Raw genomic sequence first — 13117 nt, forward strand, 5'->3', positions numbered from 1 at the left:
TAGGTGTGAAACTTGGTCCCTTACATTGAAAGAGGAACATAAATTGTGAGTATTTGAAAATAAGATCCTTAGGAAAATATTTGGACCTAAAAGGGATGAGGAGACAGGTGAGTGGAGAAGATTACATAATTTAGAACTACATAATTTGTATTCATGTCCAGATATTACACTGAGGAACAAATTAAAACTTTTTGTTTTGCCACTTCATGAAAATAGGTGATCTTTAATAAATCGGGTGCGCTGATTTCAAAAATCATAACAAAAATGCTGTATCACGTACCATTTCTGGCGGAAACCATTTTGAAAATTTTTCACAGCACATTAAAAGAAGGGTAAAATATAGCATATTGCTCCAAACCTTAATGTGATAGTGTGAATTTTAGTAATACATTGGGTTCATAGAATACCAAATAGGATTGTAAATGATGTAGTTATGACATGCACTAAAATTTGCAGTTGCAGTAAAATAGTAATCATTAAAGAAAACAGTAAAAGTAACGCACCTTCAATATGTATTTCTGTATGATTTCCGCTTGTAGCAGGCGTGTTCAACATCTGAGACTGTGTTCCAGCAGTAATCCGTTAGTAAACTGGGAGACCATCTGCCTTTATAACGTTTTTCCATTTCTGCGATTTGTTGGTGAAAGAGCTCGCCCTACTCGTCACTCACTGCACCCAGATTAGAGGGGGAAAAGTGTAAATGGGAACACAGAAAGTGTATCTTGAGAGACATATTGCACCTCATTTTTTTGGTATGTTGCCAGAATACGTTCTACAAGTTCAGAGTAATTGTGAGCCCTGTGGTTGCTAAGGAAATTGCGACACACACCCTTGAACGCACCCCATGCTGCTTTCTCACATTCACTTCAGTTTTTCAAAATTGGGATCGTTCATTACCTCCCGGATTTGAGGGCCAACAAATATGCATCGCTTACACCAGGAAATTTGCTTCGTAAGTACTCAAACCCTTTTCCTTCTTTGTTCATGGCCTTCACAAAGGTCTTCATTAACCCCAAGTTGATGTGCAGTGGGGGGGGGGGGAGTAACACATTGTCGGCGTCGATAAGAGGTTTGTGAGAGACACTTTCTGGGAGGCCAGTGTTTAGTTTTGTAATGCATGTCCTTTCCTCTGCTGTCCCATAGGCGGAGGAAACAACAGAATTTCGTGAAACCTGATTGCATCCCCAAAATAATTCCCAGTACCTTCAGATCAGCACAGATTTTCCGCTGGTGTTTGTCGTAGCTAACACTTGTGAGAATCAAAGTAATGTTTTCATATGTTTCCTTCAATTCACTCGCATGAGCAACTGGCACTGAAGGTTTCTCATTTCCATTATGCAGAAGGACCGCCTTGAAGCTAGTTTTTGACGCATCGATGAACAACCTCCATTCGCCTGATTTATAGTTTTCTCCTAACTCCTGCATTAATCCAGTGACATTGTTGCAGTATACCAGGGACCCATTCATATCAAAAAAGAAAGACAATTTTAGTTGACGTTTTCTGAATATAATACTTGTCCCTGGTTTCAGCAGGTTCCACCCTTGCAGTCTTGAACCCAGCAGTTCCGCTTCTTTCTATGTAAGGTTCAAATCACGTATTAAATCATTTAATTCTGGCTGGGTGATAAGATGCGGTGTCTTCCGTGACTCTTGAAAGTCAGGATCATGTCCGAGAGAAGATATCGGTTCATGTGAGGAAGTTGTTTCCTCTTCCAAAGACCATTCCAATGGTGGCTTTGTCTTATGTTGCACTGGTCTTATCGCAGAATGTAAATGGATACTGTAGGATCTTTTGGATTTTCTTGAAAATCCCGTTACATTAGTTAAACAGAAGTAACAATCAGTAACGTGATCTTGAGGTTCGCGCCATACCATGGGAACAACGAAGGGAATGGATAGATGGGTACCATGTACCCACCCTCGTAAATATCGCGAGCATCTACTGCAACAGACATGAGGCGCCCACTCTTTATCTTGCATCCGAAATATAGCTCGTAAGCTTTCTTCACTATTGGTGTAATTGAGTTTCGTTGGGATTTTGTCGTGAACTCGCTGCACACATAGTAAAACAGATTGGGTGAATTTACACAGTTACGAGGTATCACTGCACTATTTTCAAATAATACACAAAACAATCTCTATGAAGCACACAACCTACACTTCCAGCGAACAGAACGCAACTGATAAAGACACAGTAGAATAAGTTACCTTGCCTCTTTAACAAAGACTTTTCTCTACTCTTATCATAATATCGGGTAACAAAATAAAAAAAAACAATGTTTGCCCTTTTGTTGTCGTTACAATGCTTTCTTCATATTACGCAGGAAAAACAGCCAAACGCGATCTCTTGAAGAATCCTTGTATATCTTATGGCGAAAAAAAAAGCTTTGTCACATTTACTTCAATTTCGTGTTTTATCAAAAACTAGACGTGGTGGAGGAAAAAGAACATCATTTTTGTGTTCAGCAAGTCTAAAAACATGGAAATAGGTTGTTTTTCCGGTCGCGGCAAATTTCATTGTTCCTCAGTGTTATTAGAATAATTAAATCAAGGAGACTTAGGTGGGCAGGCCATGTGGCACGAATGGGAGAGGAAAGAGGAGTTTACAGAATTCCTGTTGGGAAACCTGATGGTAAGAGACCTGTAGGAAGGCCAAGACGAAGATGGAGGGACAACGTTGAGATGGACCTAGGGGAAATCGGTAGGGATGGAAAAGAGTATATAGATCTTGCTCAAGATAGGGACAGATGGAAGGCCTGTGTTGCTGCAGCCATGAACCTTCGGGTTTAAGAAGGCTAGAGAGTTAGTTAGTTAGTTATGAAAAATGCATTGTTCTATGTATTTACTGAGAATTGACAGTACCTAGCACGAATGTGATTCACAAATATGGCGAAATGTCTAGTATCTAGTTAAAGAGAGCTTCGCCCTCTCGTCTCTCCAGGCTTTTTACATGTTCCTAGCGGCTTGCCGACTGCGATGAATTACCTACGTTGGCCGGGTTCATTGTTACTGCTGTGGCTATAGTGATGTAAGAAACATTAACAAAAACATTTTCAAAAGTAAGGCGATTTATTAGCGGGGTTTGGATGAAAAACACAGCGAATTGGCTTTTCTGTATACATGCAACAAATGTATCGCCCCAAACTGTCCGATTTTGTTTGTACAGTCACGGGCACTTCTGGGTTTTGAGGGTCCCATTGAAAGGCAATGGGATAGTTGCAGCCCATAACATTTCTGACAAATCCTGAAAAAAATATGCACTTTATATGCAAAATGAAGCAAGATATTAGTTATTACCAAAAGTGCCAAAATATGAATCTTAAATATGATTTAATGTTCTTACATTTGTGATAAATACATGATAACAGTTAATTTTGGAATATGTCTACTTAAAAAAATATGCATTTGCATTCTTCTAATTATGCAATATGAAAGGGTATCATCCTGTGTACAAATAAATAAATAAAATATAAATGATACTTTTGGCATTTGTCAACAATAGTTTCTAGAAAGTCATGATTAAAAGGTGATTTGGATATTGTTCTAAGCTACCATGTATTTTACTTAGTAAGTACCATGGAAGATCTGCAATGTATAGCTTAAGATGTTTGTCGATGGAAACACACTTTTAAAATAATGTTTACTGTTCTTGTACAGAGAGAAGCGTGTAGTGTGTATAATTTAGCCATTACTTTCTTTCAGATGGCAGAACGGGATATAGATGTATTGGAACAGTAATAACAAACAGGCATGTTCTGACAGCAGCTCATTGTGTTGTTGGGTTACCAGGTGGATGGAATTTGTAAGTTAACTTTCATTTTCCAAGTAACGTATGCAATAGAAGAATATAATCTAAATGTGGTCCAACCTTCAGATGTTCATTTATGTGCATAATGTACAAGGGAGAGTCAAATAATAACTTTAATTTGTTTTTGTTTCTTATGCAGTATAATTCCGTATGTAGGTTTGCACAAGTTTGCTGCATTTTAGCACAGACCTATTGCTGATCTACAAATATTTTCAACTTTGAGTTGGTTCCTGTATACCTTAAGAAAAATAAGTTTTTGGGGTCCACGTGCAGTCACTTATGAGCCACTGTGAATGCCTTTCCACCCATCTACCTGCGAACGGAACCCATCGTCGAATTTTCACCTCCATTAGTAAACTTCTTAGTGTGGTAAGGATAGAGATATTGAATTTTCATTTGCCGGGAAATTTCTGTAGTTTTAGGCTGACAGAGGGCAACAAACCACTCCTCTTCACTGGTGTAAGTGTGTAGAGGAGGCGCGATCTTTAAAATAACACAAATGGCGTTTTGAAGCTTACTTGATTAGTGTTGCAGCCTTGAGGTCGTTTTGTTAATACCACATGTAAATTTAATTTGTATACAGTCGGCCCTACAATTTTTATTGAACTTTTAAGGTTTTCATTTCACTCTTGTGATACAAATACATTGAAGAAAGAATGTTAACGAATACAAGAAAATCATTTATGCAAAAAAAAAAACATAGTTAATTATGAAGTTCAACCTTGTATGTAATGTATTTCGTATTAGAGAGGCCATTCGCCATTCCGGTATTTTAAAACGGGAATACATGATCGTAAAGAGCATTGGGAATTTATAGATTTTTCTGTAATACCGCCACTGCTAGTATACACAGGAACTTATTAAGAATGAAAATACAATTTCTATTGTAATGCGTTTCGATTTTTTGCAGACTGGGAGTTCGACTCGGAGAATTTAACTTACAGGAAAGCCAAGACTGTAGCACCTGCAACCCGCCATTAGAGGTCACCGTTGGAACAATCATACCTCACCCCGGATATTTAAAAAGTTCCAAAAATCAACGAAATGATATTGCTTTGCTGAAACTTAACTGGGCGGTGAATTTCACAGGTAAACATCTCGAAGAAATTTATTCTGAAAAAGGTTGTTTTGCAAAAAGTTTCCAAAGTTTGTTTTAACTAGACTTTATAGTCAAATGATCTTATCACGATTGGGCAATTCAAAACGAGATCTAAGCAACTATAATGTATGCATATGTGTGCGTGTGCGTGCCCCTACAGGAAATCGAGGCACAGTTACTCAGTTAAAAAATAAACAATACTTTCCCCTCTACTTGACAAATAAACTAAACAGACCTGCTGGATCAAGGACTACCAAGTGAAATTTTTCATAGGACGACACGTGATCAGCGCATGTAAACTGTTCTAGATTTAGAAATATAGCAAAATATTTCTAGATCAGAATCTCTTATTTCTTATTCATATTTTCAAACCATATTTTGGAGTTTCTACCAAAATCAAGGGTACTAAGCTTTCGTCTACACTGTAACTTCTTACTTCAGCTAGTTAAATAAATACGAAACTGAACATAGACTTATATGTAAGAATATGTTTCTTAGGAGGTCACTATAAAGACTATAATGCTGATTTACTTAGAATTGTTATACATTCCCTGATTTTATTTCAGATCAGATTCGTCCCATTTGCCTTCTTCAGGATGAAGGAAAATCCTATGTTGGTTCAGATCTAAATGTGACTGGTTGGGGAGCGATGAATGGCTGTAAGTATAATTATATCTATCATCTTGTGAGCTAACACTCTCCTGGCACAGTATCTTTTCAATAAAGACACACAACGCCTTTAACTAGATTCAACAAAAATACATTGCATTTCCAAAAAAATATGCAATGTTTGTGCTACAACACACACAAAACTCAAATTGGAAGTCAGTAAAATGTGTTTCTCTTCATTGTTCAGAATACTTTAATCGGAATAAGTACTTACATACCACCTAGATACAAAACTGAACTGAAGCGAACTGTTTCTGTACAGATTATAAGCAAAGAATGAAAATAATATTAACTTGACTACTTTGAAAATAGATTGTCCATGAGAATAATTATTTCTACGATTGTGTAAACAAGCAGGCAATTGTCCAATGTTAATTTTTGTTGTTCTGCTTTCGCATCCCAACTGTTCATAAGGTCCCGATTAGCCTAAATGAGCATAAAGTGGACTTGAAAATAAATTCAGACTTTTAATTTTGCTCATTTGGATGCTATGAATCCTCGAAATACATGTTCTATCCTACAGGTATGCAACCACGCGACAAAGATTCACGGTTGTCACTGACGTTCATTATTTCTGTTGGAAAGTGAAATTTGTTACGCGATACGGGATGGACAAGGCAACTTGTTATGTGTAAATATCTCTTACAAATATTGCGTTTTTTTTTGTTTTGCGGAAACGCTTCAAGTACGATGTGATTTCAGTCATAAATGCATTATCAGAAGGAAAAGGGTAAGGTCAGTAAGACCCTAACAGCGCCTCTGCTGGCATAATATTGTATCCATGGCATTCTATCGCTTCTAGAATGTTATCTACAATAAAAACAGATGCAATTACAACAAATAAGCTATCCATGGTATTGAATACATCAAGGTTAAAAATGCAATTTTTTTCGTTGCAAACGAGGATATCGACACCACTGCTTTTTCCGGTGTGTACTAATACTACTAGGGCGACAAACTGGCCAAAACTTGTCACTTCCTAGGAACGTCACCGCCACAAGCGGCAACACTATTTTTCTGAAAGAGGTCATCATGGAGAGTTAAAAAAGTGATGTTGCCAACTTCGTAACTTGCGACAGTGGCGGCCATATTGGATTGAAAATGGCAGCAGGTCAACTACACTTAGCTTGTTGTTTTTCATGATAGAAACGTTACTATGCAACACAGACTTGCAAAACTGGTGTCATTCGAAAGAGAGAACTCCAACGAAGTGTAAAATTACCATCAATCTTACGTTTTATTGTTACCCGTTGAATATAGAAACAAAACACTTTCAAATATAAATATTTTTCTTGCTCTCAAAATTGTATTTTGTTTCATAACATGGTAAATATCAATCAAGTCGAAAATATGGTTTGAGTTTGAGTTTGAATTTAAAATTTTGGGAGCGTCAGCACTTAAGCTATTTTGGTCCCGTCACATTATACGGGGGCCAGCCCCTTATCATTACAAATAACAACTCTAGCGTTGCATAACTAAAAATGTTAAAATGTTCTGACTTCTGTTAAAAGCTGAGGCAGTAAACGGGCACTCAGCAAACACAAGGACAACAAACAGGACAACACACACAAAATTATACTGGCCATAGTGCCAGTCGCCAGAGCCTCGTTAGTCTTTAGTCCAGGGTGCACTACGTGGAAGTGAGGTTGACTCTTGGGCGCCTACGTGGAAGGTCACCCCTTACACCCCTCGAAAATATGGTTATGATAAAAAGTAAAGTACAGTTTCTCATGAGTATGTTGCAAGTTTGTTGAGGACGTTATCGTTCTTAGTTCCGAAGTTATGAATCAAAACATATTTGTCGGCGTTGTATTATAACGCAGATATTAAACCTGGCATTGCAAACTCCTCAGTTCAGTTTACCAAGATATAACGAAGAAGATATATAACCTTCATGTACATTTGAATACATATTTCATTCGTAACGATTTACAGTTTTTGACGATGATATTACTTTAAATTAATGTGCGAGGGGTGTTCAAAATGTAAAGTCACATATTTTCTATTGCGAAGTTAAGCAAGGTATCATGTAACCACAGCAAGTGGATCTGGAATATGCACAACAACCAGGATATTTTCTGATATTAATGCTCTTTTGAAGTAAATATAGCGGACAGTAATAACACTTTGAAGGTAGATGTTCTAGAACGTTTATCATGAGAGATGTTGCAATCAATCCATGCTTATCGGAAATAAAAATATAGTTTATTAAACTGCAAGAAAAGTAATCAATAATCAATCGATACCCGGTGGAAGCACATAGTAGTTCGGATCCCACTTTAAACTGTAGGCCCAGTCCCGATTAGTCTTACTGTGAATAAAGTGTACTTAAAACACCAAATCAACCAACTAATCAATGGAATGAACAAGTACTAGGCCTACTTTCAATAAAATTGAAGTGTGTACATATTATTGTTTTTTTTGGGGGGGGGGAATTGACATAGATTATTAACTACAAAATTGAGATGACAACACAACGAAGTGCTTGCTTGAATTTCTTCTGCAAACTTTGTTGCAGACAAAAAGTTTTCACACAGAAAAATAAATTAAAATAGTTTTATCGTAAAACGGACCTTTAGTATCTTACGAAACAATATAGGAGGTACCTCCAACCAATAACCTATCACGTATCTTGTTCTTACAATGAACGACCGAATTGGTAACTTTATTTTCTGACGACCTCTCGCACATCATTTTAAAGTAATATCATCTCAAAAACTGTAAATCGTTACTAATGAAATATGTATTCAAATGTACATGAAGGTTATGTGTCTTCTTCGTTATATCTTGGTAAACTGAACTGGAGAGTCTGACATGCCAGGTTTAAAATCTGCGTTATAATACAATGCTGACAAATATGTTTTGATTCATAACTTCGGAACTAAGAAAGATAACTTCCTCAAACAACTGCAACATACTAATGAGAAACTGTACTTTACATTTTTTTCATAACCATAATTTCAATTTGATTGATATTTACCATGTTATGAAACAAAATACAATTTTGAGAGCAAGAAAAATATTATCTTTGAAAGTGTTTTGTTTCTATATTCAACGGGTAACAATAAAACTTAAGATTGATGGTAATTTTACACTTTGTTGGAGTTCTCTCTTTCGAATGACATCAGTTTTTGCAAGTCTGTGTAGCATAGTAACGTTTCTATCATGAGAAACAGCAAGCTGAGTATATTTGACCTGCCGCCATTTTCAATCCAATATGGCGGCCACTGTCCCAGGTTGCGAAGTTGGCAACATCACTTTTCTAACTCTCCATGATGACCTCTTTCAGAAAAATAGTGTTGCCGCTTGTGGCGGTGACGTTCCTACGAAGTTCATTTCTAGGCACATTTTTGAAGAAAAGTCGCCCTACTATAACGCTATTGGTACATTAATATTATCGACCTGAAATCAATAGGCCTATATCTCGACTTCGATTTTCATTCGTTGCACATTTCAGTTTTAAATAGATGCAGTACGGTATTTAAGTTAAACCTTTTCTTTGTATTCATTGACAGTCTGGAAAAGGATTTTGTTCAGAGATTCTATTATATGTTACGCAAACGTTTTTTTGTTCATTGGAGTATAAAGATGTCAACACTTTTCATAATAGTTACTCGTGGCTTTTGCGGACGCAGGTGGGTGTCCCCCCATCCCCTCCCTCGATAAATCCGCCAATGGCCAGTTTCATATCTTTATTTTCAATTTTTCTTATTTATAATTCACACTTATTCTGAACAAGGAGTGATTAAAGTCCATTGTAATTCACTGCAACTTTCATTTTTCAGCTGCTTTCAACAATCTTCAGCGCCGTGTGGTCGTCAAAGTTATATCCGAACGCCTATGTTCGGACACTTACACCAATGTGGACATCACCTCGTCTCAGCTATGTGCGCAGGGGTCGCAAGAAGACGCCCCTTGTCTGGGGGATGGAGGAGGCCCGCTTTCAAGCCTCGAAGAAGTAGATGGCGCCTTGCGTCACGTCCAAGTGGGGGTTGTCTCTTTCGGACCAAGGGTTTGTGGATCTACACCAGACATCTTCACCAAGATTGGCTACTACTACGATTGGATAGTTTCTGAATTGCAATCTTAAAAGCACCATTCAGCGTTTAGCATAATTGTGCAAGTTGTTTTTCCTTATACTTTTGTAAATTTAGTCTAATAAAGAGACGCTTTACTTACCAACAGTTTCTACTACTTTCTATGTCCACGAATTTTTCACACAAAAATGATGAATTCGTTTAGTTTATTTTACTTCATCCTAAAAGCGACGTTGATTTAATCAACATCCAATAAGAGAAAAAAGTAACTACTCTCATATGAATTGGGTATTAAGATACATACGTATAAGCGAAGTTTAACTACTTCAAATTTAACAATTCTCTCACTATAAATACCATGGACATGTTCATGTACATATAACTAAATTAAAGTCAGAAGAACAAGGATGAATTTGCATGGTTTAAACACAAAACAGTTTTGAAAATTCGATAAAATTTGCATGACTTATTAAAATCACTGCTTTGTGGCACTAATAAATCATACTAATGCCTTCCAATCATTGCAAAGCGAATGTCCATTATATACGTATGTGAGTCTTTGTGCCCATGCTGTAAGGTATCAATAAATTACACAACGTATCGCGAAAAGGAGATAATGACAAATAGAACGCAACGCTTATATCCATAAAGCCACAAAAATCATTTCCTTCGATTCCTTCATAAGAGATGGAACCATGCCAGCTTCATAAAAGGAAAACTAATATTAAAAATATCAAACAATATCATGTACTCGTACTAAACCAAATCAATGCTCCAAACTGCAAAGTATTATCTTCCTTGATAGTTGTTTTGAACGTTTGAAATTGTACATTAGTTGTATTTCTTAACGTTACGATAATTGCTACTATAATTTTCAAAAAGGGTTAAGAGTGCGAAAAAAGGATCCCAAAATATTCAATAGTTTTCTAAATAATGTCCACAAGTCCCTAACCTTGAAAATCATAAAAGTATCAGCGAACTTGTGTTAATCTAGGGAATTTTACAATAGAATTTATATGGTTATCGAAAAAGGAGAATCAATACCAAACTAGAGATGCTGTAATAAATGTTAAATAAATACATACCTTGTGTCATTGGATGCTTGGCATTATTTATTATCCTAATAAAGTTTACATCAACATTTCACTACAAAAATAGGGTATATTTTAGTATTATTCAGTTGGTTTAAAAAATATAGCTATGCGTATGTATGTATATATCATTTGGCTATTGTCCGAAATCATATGACTTCATGGAACAGTCTCTTGGAACTATTTCAATTTTGCATTTTGGTCTGTATTGCCTGTCTCGTTTTCAGACGGTTTGAGTCTTTGACCTTTCCCAAAAAATGGCTTGAATTCTGGTGGAGTGTTATCAGCGTGCTTAGGCGGTGGAGGTGCATTGTGCAAGAATCGTATTTTGCTTCTTTTGTAGTCAAAATCTGGAATCCCTCTTTTGGTTCTAACAGGTGCCGCTGGCACTAACCTTGTTTTTGTGTCTTTCTTAACATCCTTTCCATCCAGTCTCTTCCCTTCTCCACTGAAAGGTGCAAACCCTTCGTCAACAGGAAGCAGCTCTTCGGCTTCCTTTTTGACTTCCTTAGGTTCTACGTAGTCCCGTGGAGTTGCAAAATCAACACGCATATCGCACTCAAGTATGGACACTGCTTGCTCAGGCTTAGTTTCCAACACAAGTATCTCGTAGTTCTTGTTGTTGTAGTTGATAGTAAACATGTCTCCGGTTGTCAAACATGCGAAATTTCTCAAGGTATTTTCCATAACTGCCTTTTGATTTGTTATGTTCAAGAAATCACATGTTTGAGGCTGAAATCGTGCATATGTTGCCACGCTCAAGTACGCACATTCAACCTCAACGTTGTCGCCTTCTTTTAACAGTAAATTTTTCATCATCCAGTTTGGAAGGAAGATGTTCCCTTCTGTGCCAATAAATTCCAACACGCCACAGTGAGTGCTTCGATTCGCGTCACGATTTACCAATTTAAACAACCACGGATTCTCAATCCTGCATTCTGTTAAACAACTAAGTGCAGATGGTGGCATTATAATCTTTCCGCCACGTTCTAAATCAGGCCGTTCATTACCCGGCAACATTGCAACGGAATAACATTTGTATTTTAACTTTATTTGCTCTTCATAAAATGGAAGCTCATCAAATAGGTCATTTTCCTCCATGATGGTTACACACCGGGACATGGAATAATTGCACCTGGACGCTGACGAATTAGCTATCTACACGAAATGTTCACCATATTCATGCCCACTATTTCTTCTGCTTATTCTGGACGATTGCTTAATCGCAGTTCAAAGAAGACATGTTACTGATTTAGCATGTAGAAATAAACCATAAACCATGACAAAATGTAAACCAGCCCTGGCCCAAAACCATGGTAACGGTTGAAGTTTTTGCGTGCGATGACGTGTAACCGGCCAAGTGAATGCATCACTTCAATGTGAATTCACGTGAAATGACAAAACGACAGTGTTGCAGTATGCAGATATTAAACACCAGAACAAGAACAATGTCTAGATGAGGTTGTGTACTACAGGCTGTGGAAAAGGAGATGCGATAGCCACTAACGCCGTCAAACGGTTGGGCGGGAACTTTACGTCACATACCATGAAGAAGTAATAGGATCCGAGCTGATTATGTCCTTTGCGATTAGTCCACTCAGAATTAGTTCACTTCATCAAATGATTTACTAAATCTCATCAATTTACATTGTCGAATTCATTATTTGAGTTTTTTTTTGGGTTTAGGTTCAACATCTTCACCGAAGAGAAAATTATGCTCATTTCTTTGTTTTCCTTGACCCTGTACATCCAGGGTCAAGGAAGTCAGTAAGAAGGTGTGTTATATACAGTGTACATACAACTATAGATTGAATTGTATCTTCTCCAAATATGATGTATAAAGAAACAAACTGCCGGAGAACTAAGTGAGGTGAGTGTACAATTTTATATTACCATTATAGTGGAACCACAAGCAAAGAAACCTGCGCAGACTCGCGACTCCTGTGCACCGTACTCCAGTGTGGAGGGGAGGGGGAGAGTGGAGCATGCTCTCTTATAGTCCGAGTTGAACGGAAGAGGAGGAAGGTTCTTTTTCTTGTGGTCGCTCTTGTAAGTAAGGTGAACTGTGATTGGCCATTCATCTATTTTATCACTTCTTCATCATCTCAATTGGCTTAAATGGCCGGAAGAGCAAAGTAAATTTATCAAATATAAATACAAACACGTACCGTTTAATAAATAACCAAAATGGAATGAAGCAGTTTGTATTTTTATTGCTTTATGTAAATATGTAGGGAAAAGCGAGAGAGAATTGTACACCAATGGCAAAGAAATGGTAGGCGAAGTATTTACCAGGATTATACTCCTTACATTCTTGCTCATAATAAGGAGTCGAAGGTATCTTGCTTAAGGATCTTTCTTCGATGTAAACCTAAAAGTTGACTTTTCAGATTACGTACATAATCTTCTGGGC

The 13117-nt window shown here is 37.1% G+C and overlaps 2 protein-coding genes across 2 annotated transcripts in view; one reads left to right on the plus strand and one right to left on the minus strand.

Moving 5' to 3' along the window:
- Positions 1-13117, plus strand: part of LOC146000527 (uncharacterized) — a 120681-nt gene that overhangs the window by 7071 nt on the left and 100493 nt on the right. The window contains exons 3-6 of the mRNA XM_083138273.1: positions 3703-3802; positions 4719-4897; positions 5474-5566; positions 9362-9656. Of these exons, the coding sequence (XP_082994399.1) occupies positions 3703-3802; positions 4719-4897; positions 5474-5566; positions 9362-9656 (667 nt within the window). The remainder of the gene's footprint in view (positions 1-3702; positions 3803-4718; positions 4898-5473; positions 5567-9361; positions 9657-13117) is intronic.
- On the minus strand, positions 10713-11993 carry Ufd1 (ubiquitin fusion-degradation 1-like). Its single transcript, XM_083137870.1, has one exon. It carries the CDS (start codon positions 11824-11826, stop codon positions 10885-10887), a length of 942 nt encoding a protein of 313 aa, XP_082993996.1. The 5' UTR covers positions 11827-11993; the 3' UTR covers positions 10713-10884.

This window comes from Lepisma saccharinum, chromosome 16, assembly GCF_977018435.1.
Source record: "Lepisma saccharinum chromosome 16, izLepSacc3.1, whole genome shotgun sequence".
NCBI classification, from domain to species: Eukaryota; Metazoa; Arthropoda; class Insecta; order Zygentoma; family Lepismatidae; genus Lepisma; species Lepisma saccharinum.

Excerpts from the sequence above, each read along its gene's own strand:
- Ufd1 (XM_083137870.1), bottom strand. The coding sequence starts at position 11,826 with ATGTCCCGGTGTGTAACCATCATGGAGGAAAATGACCTATTTGATGAG.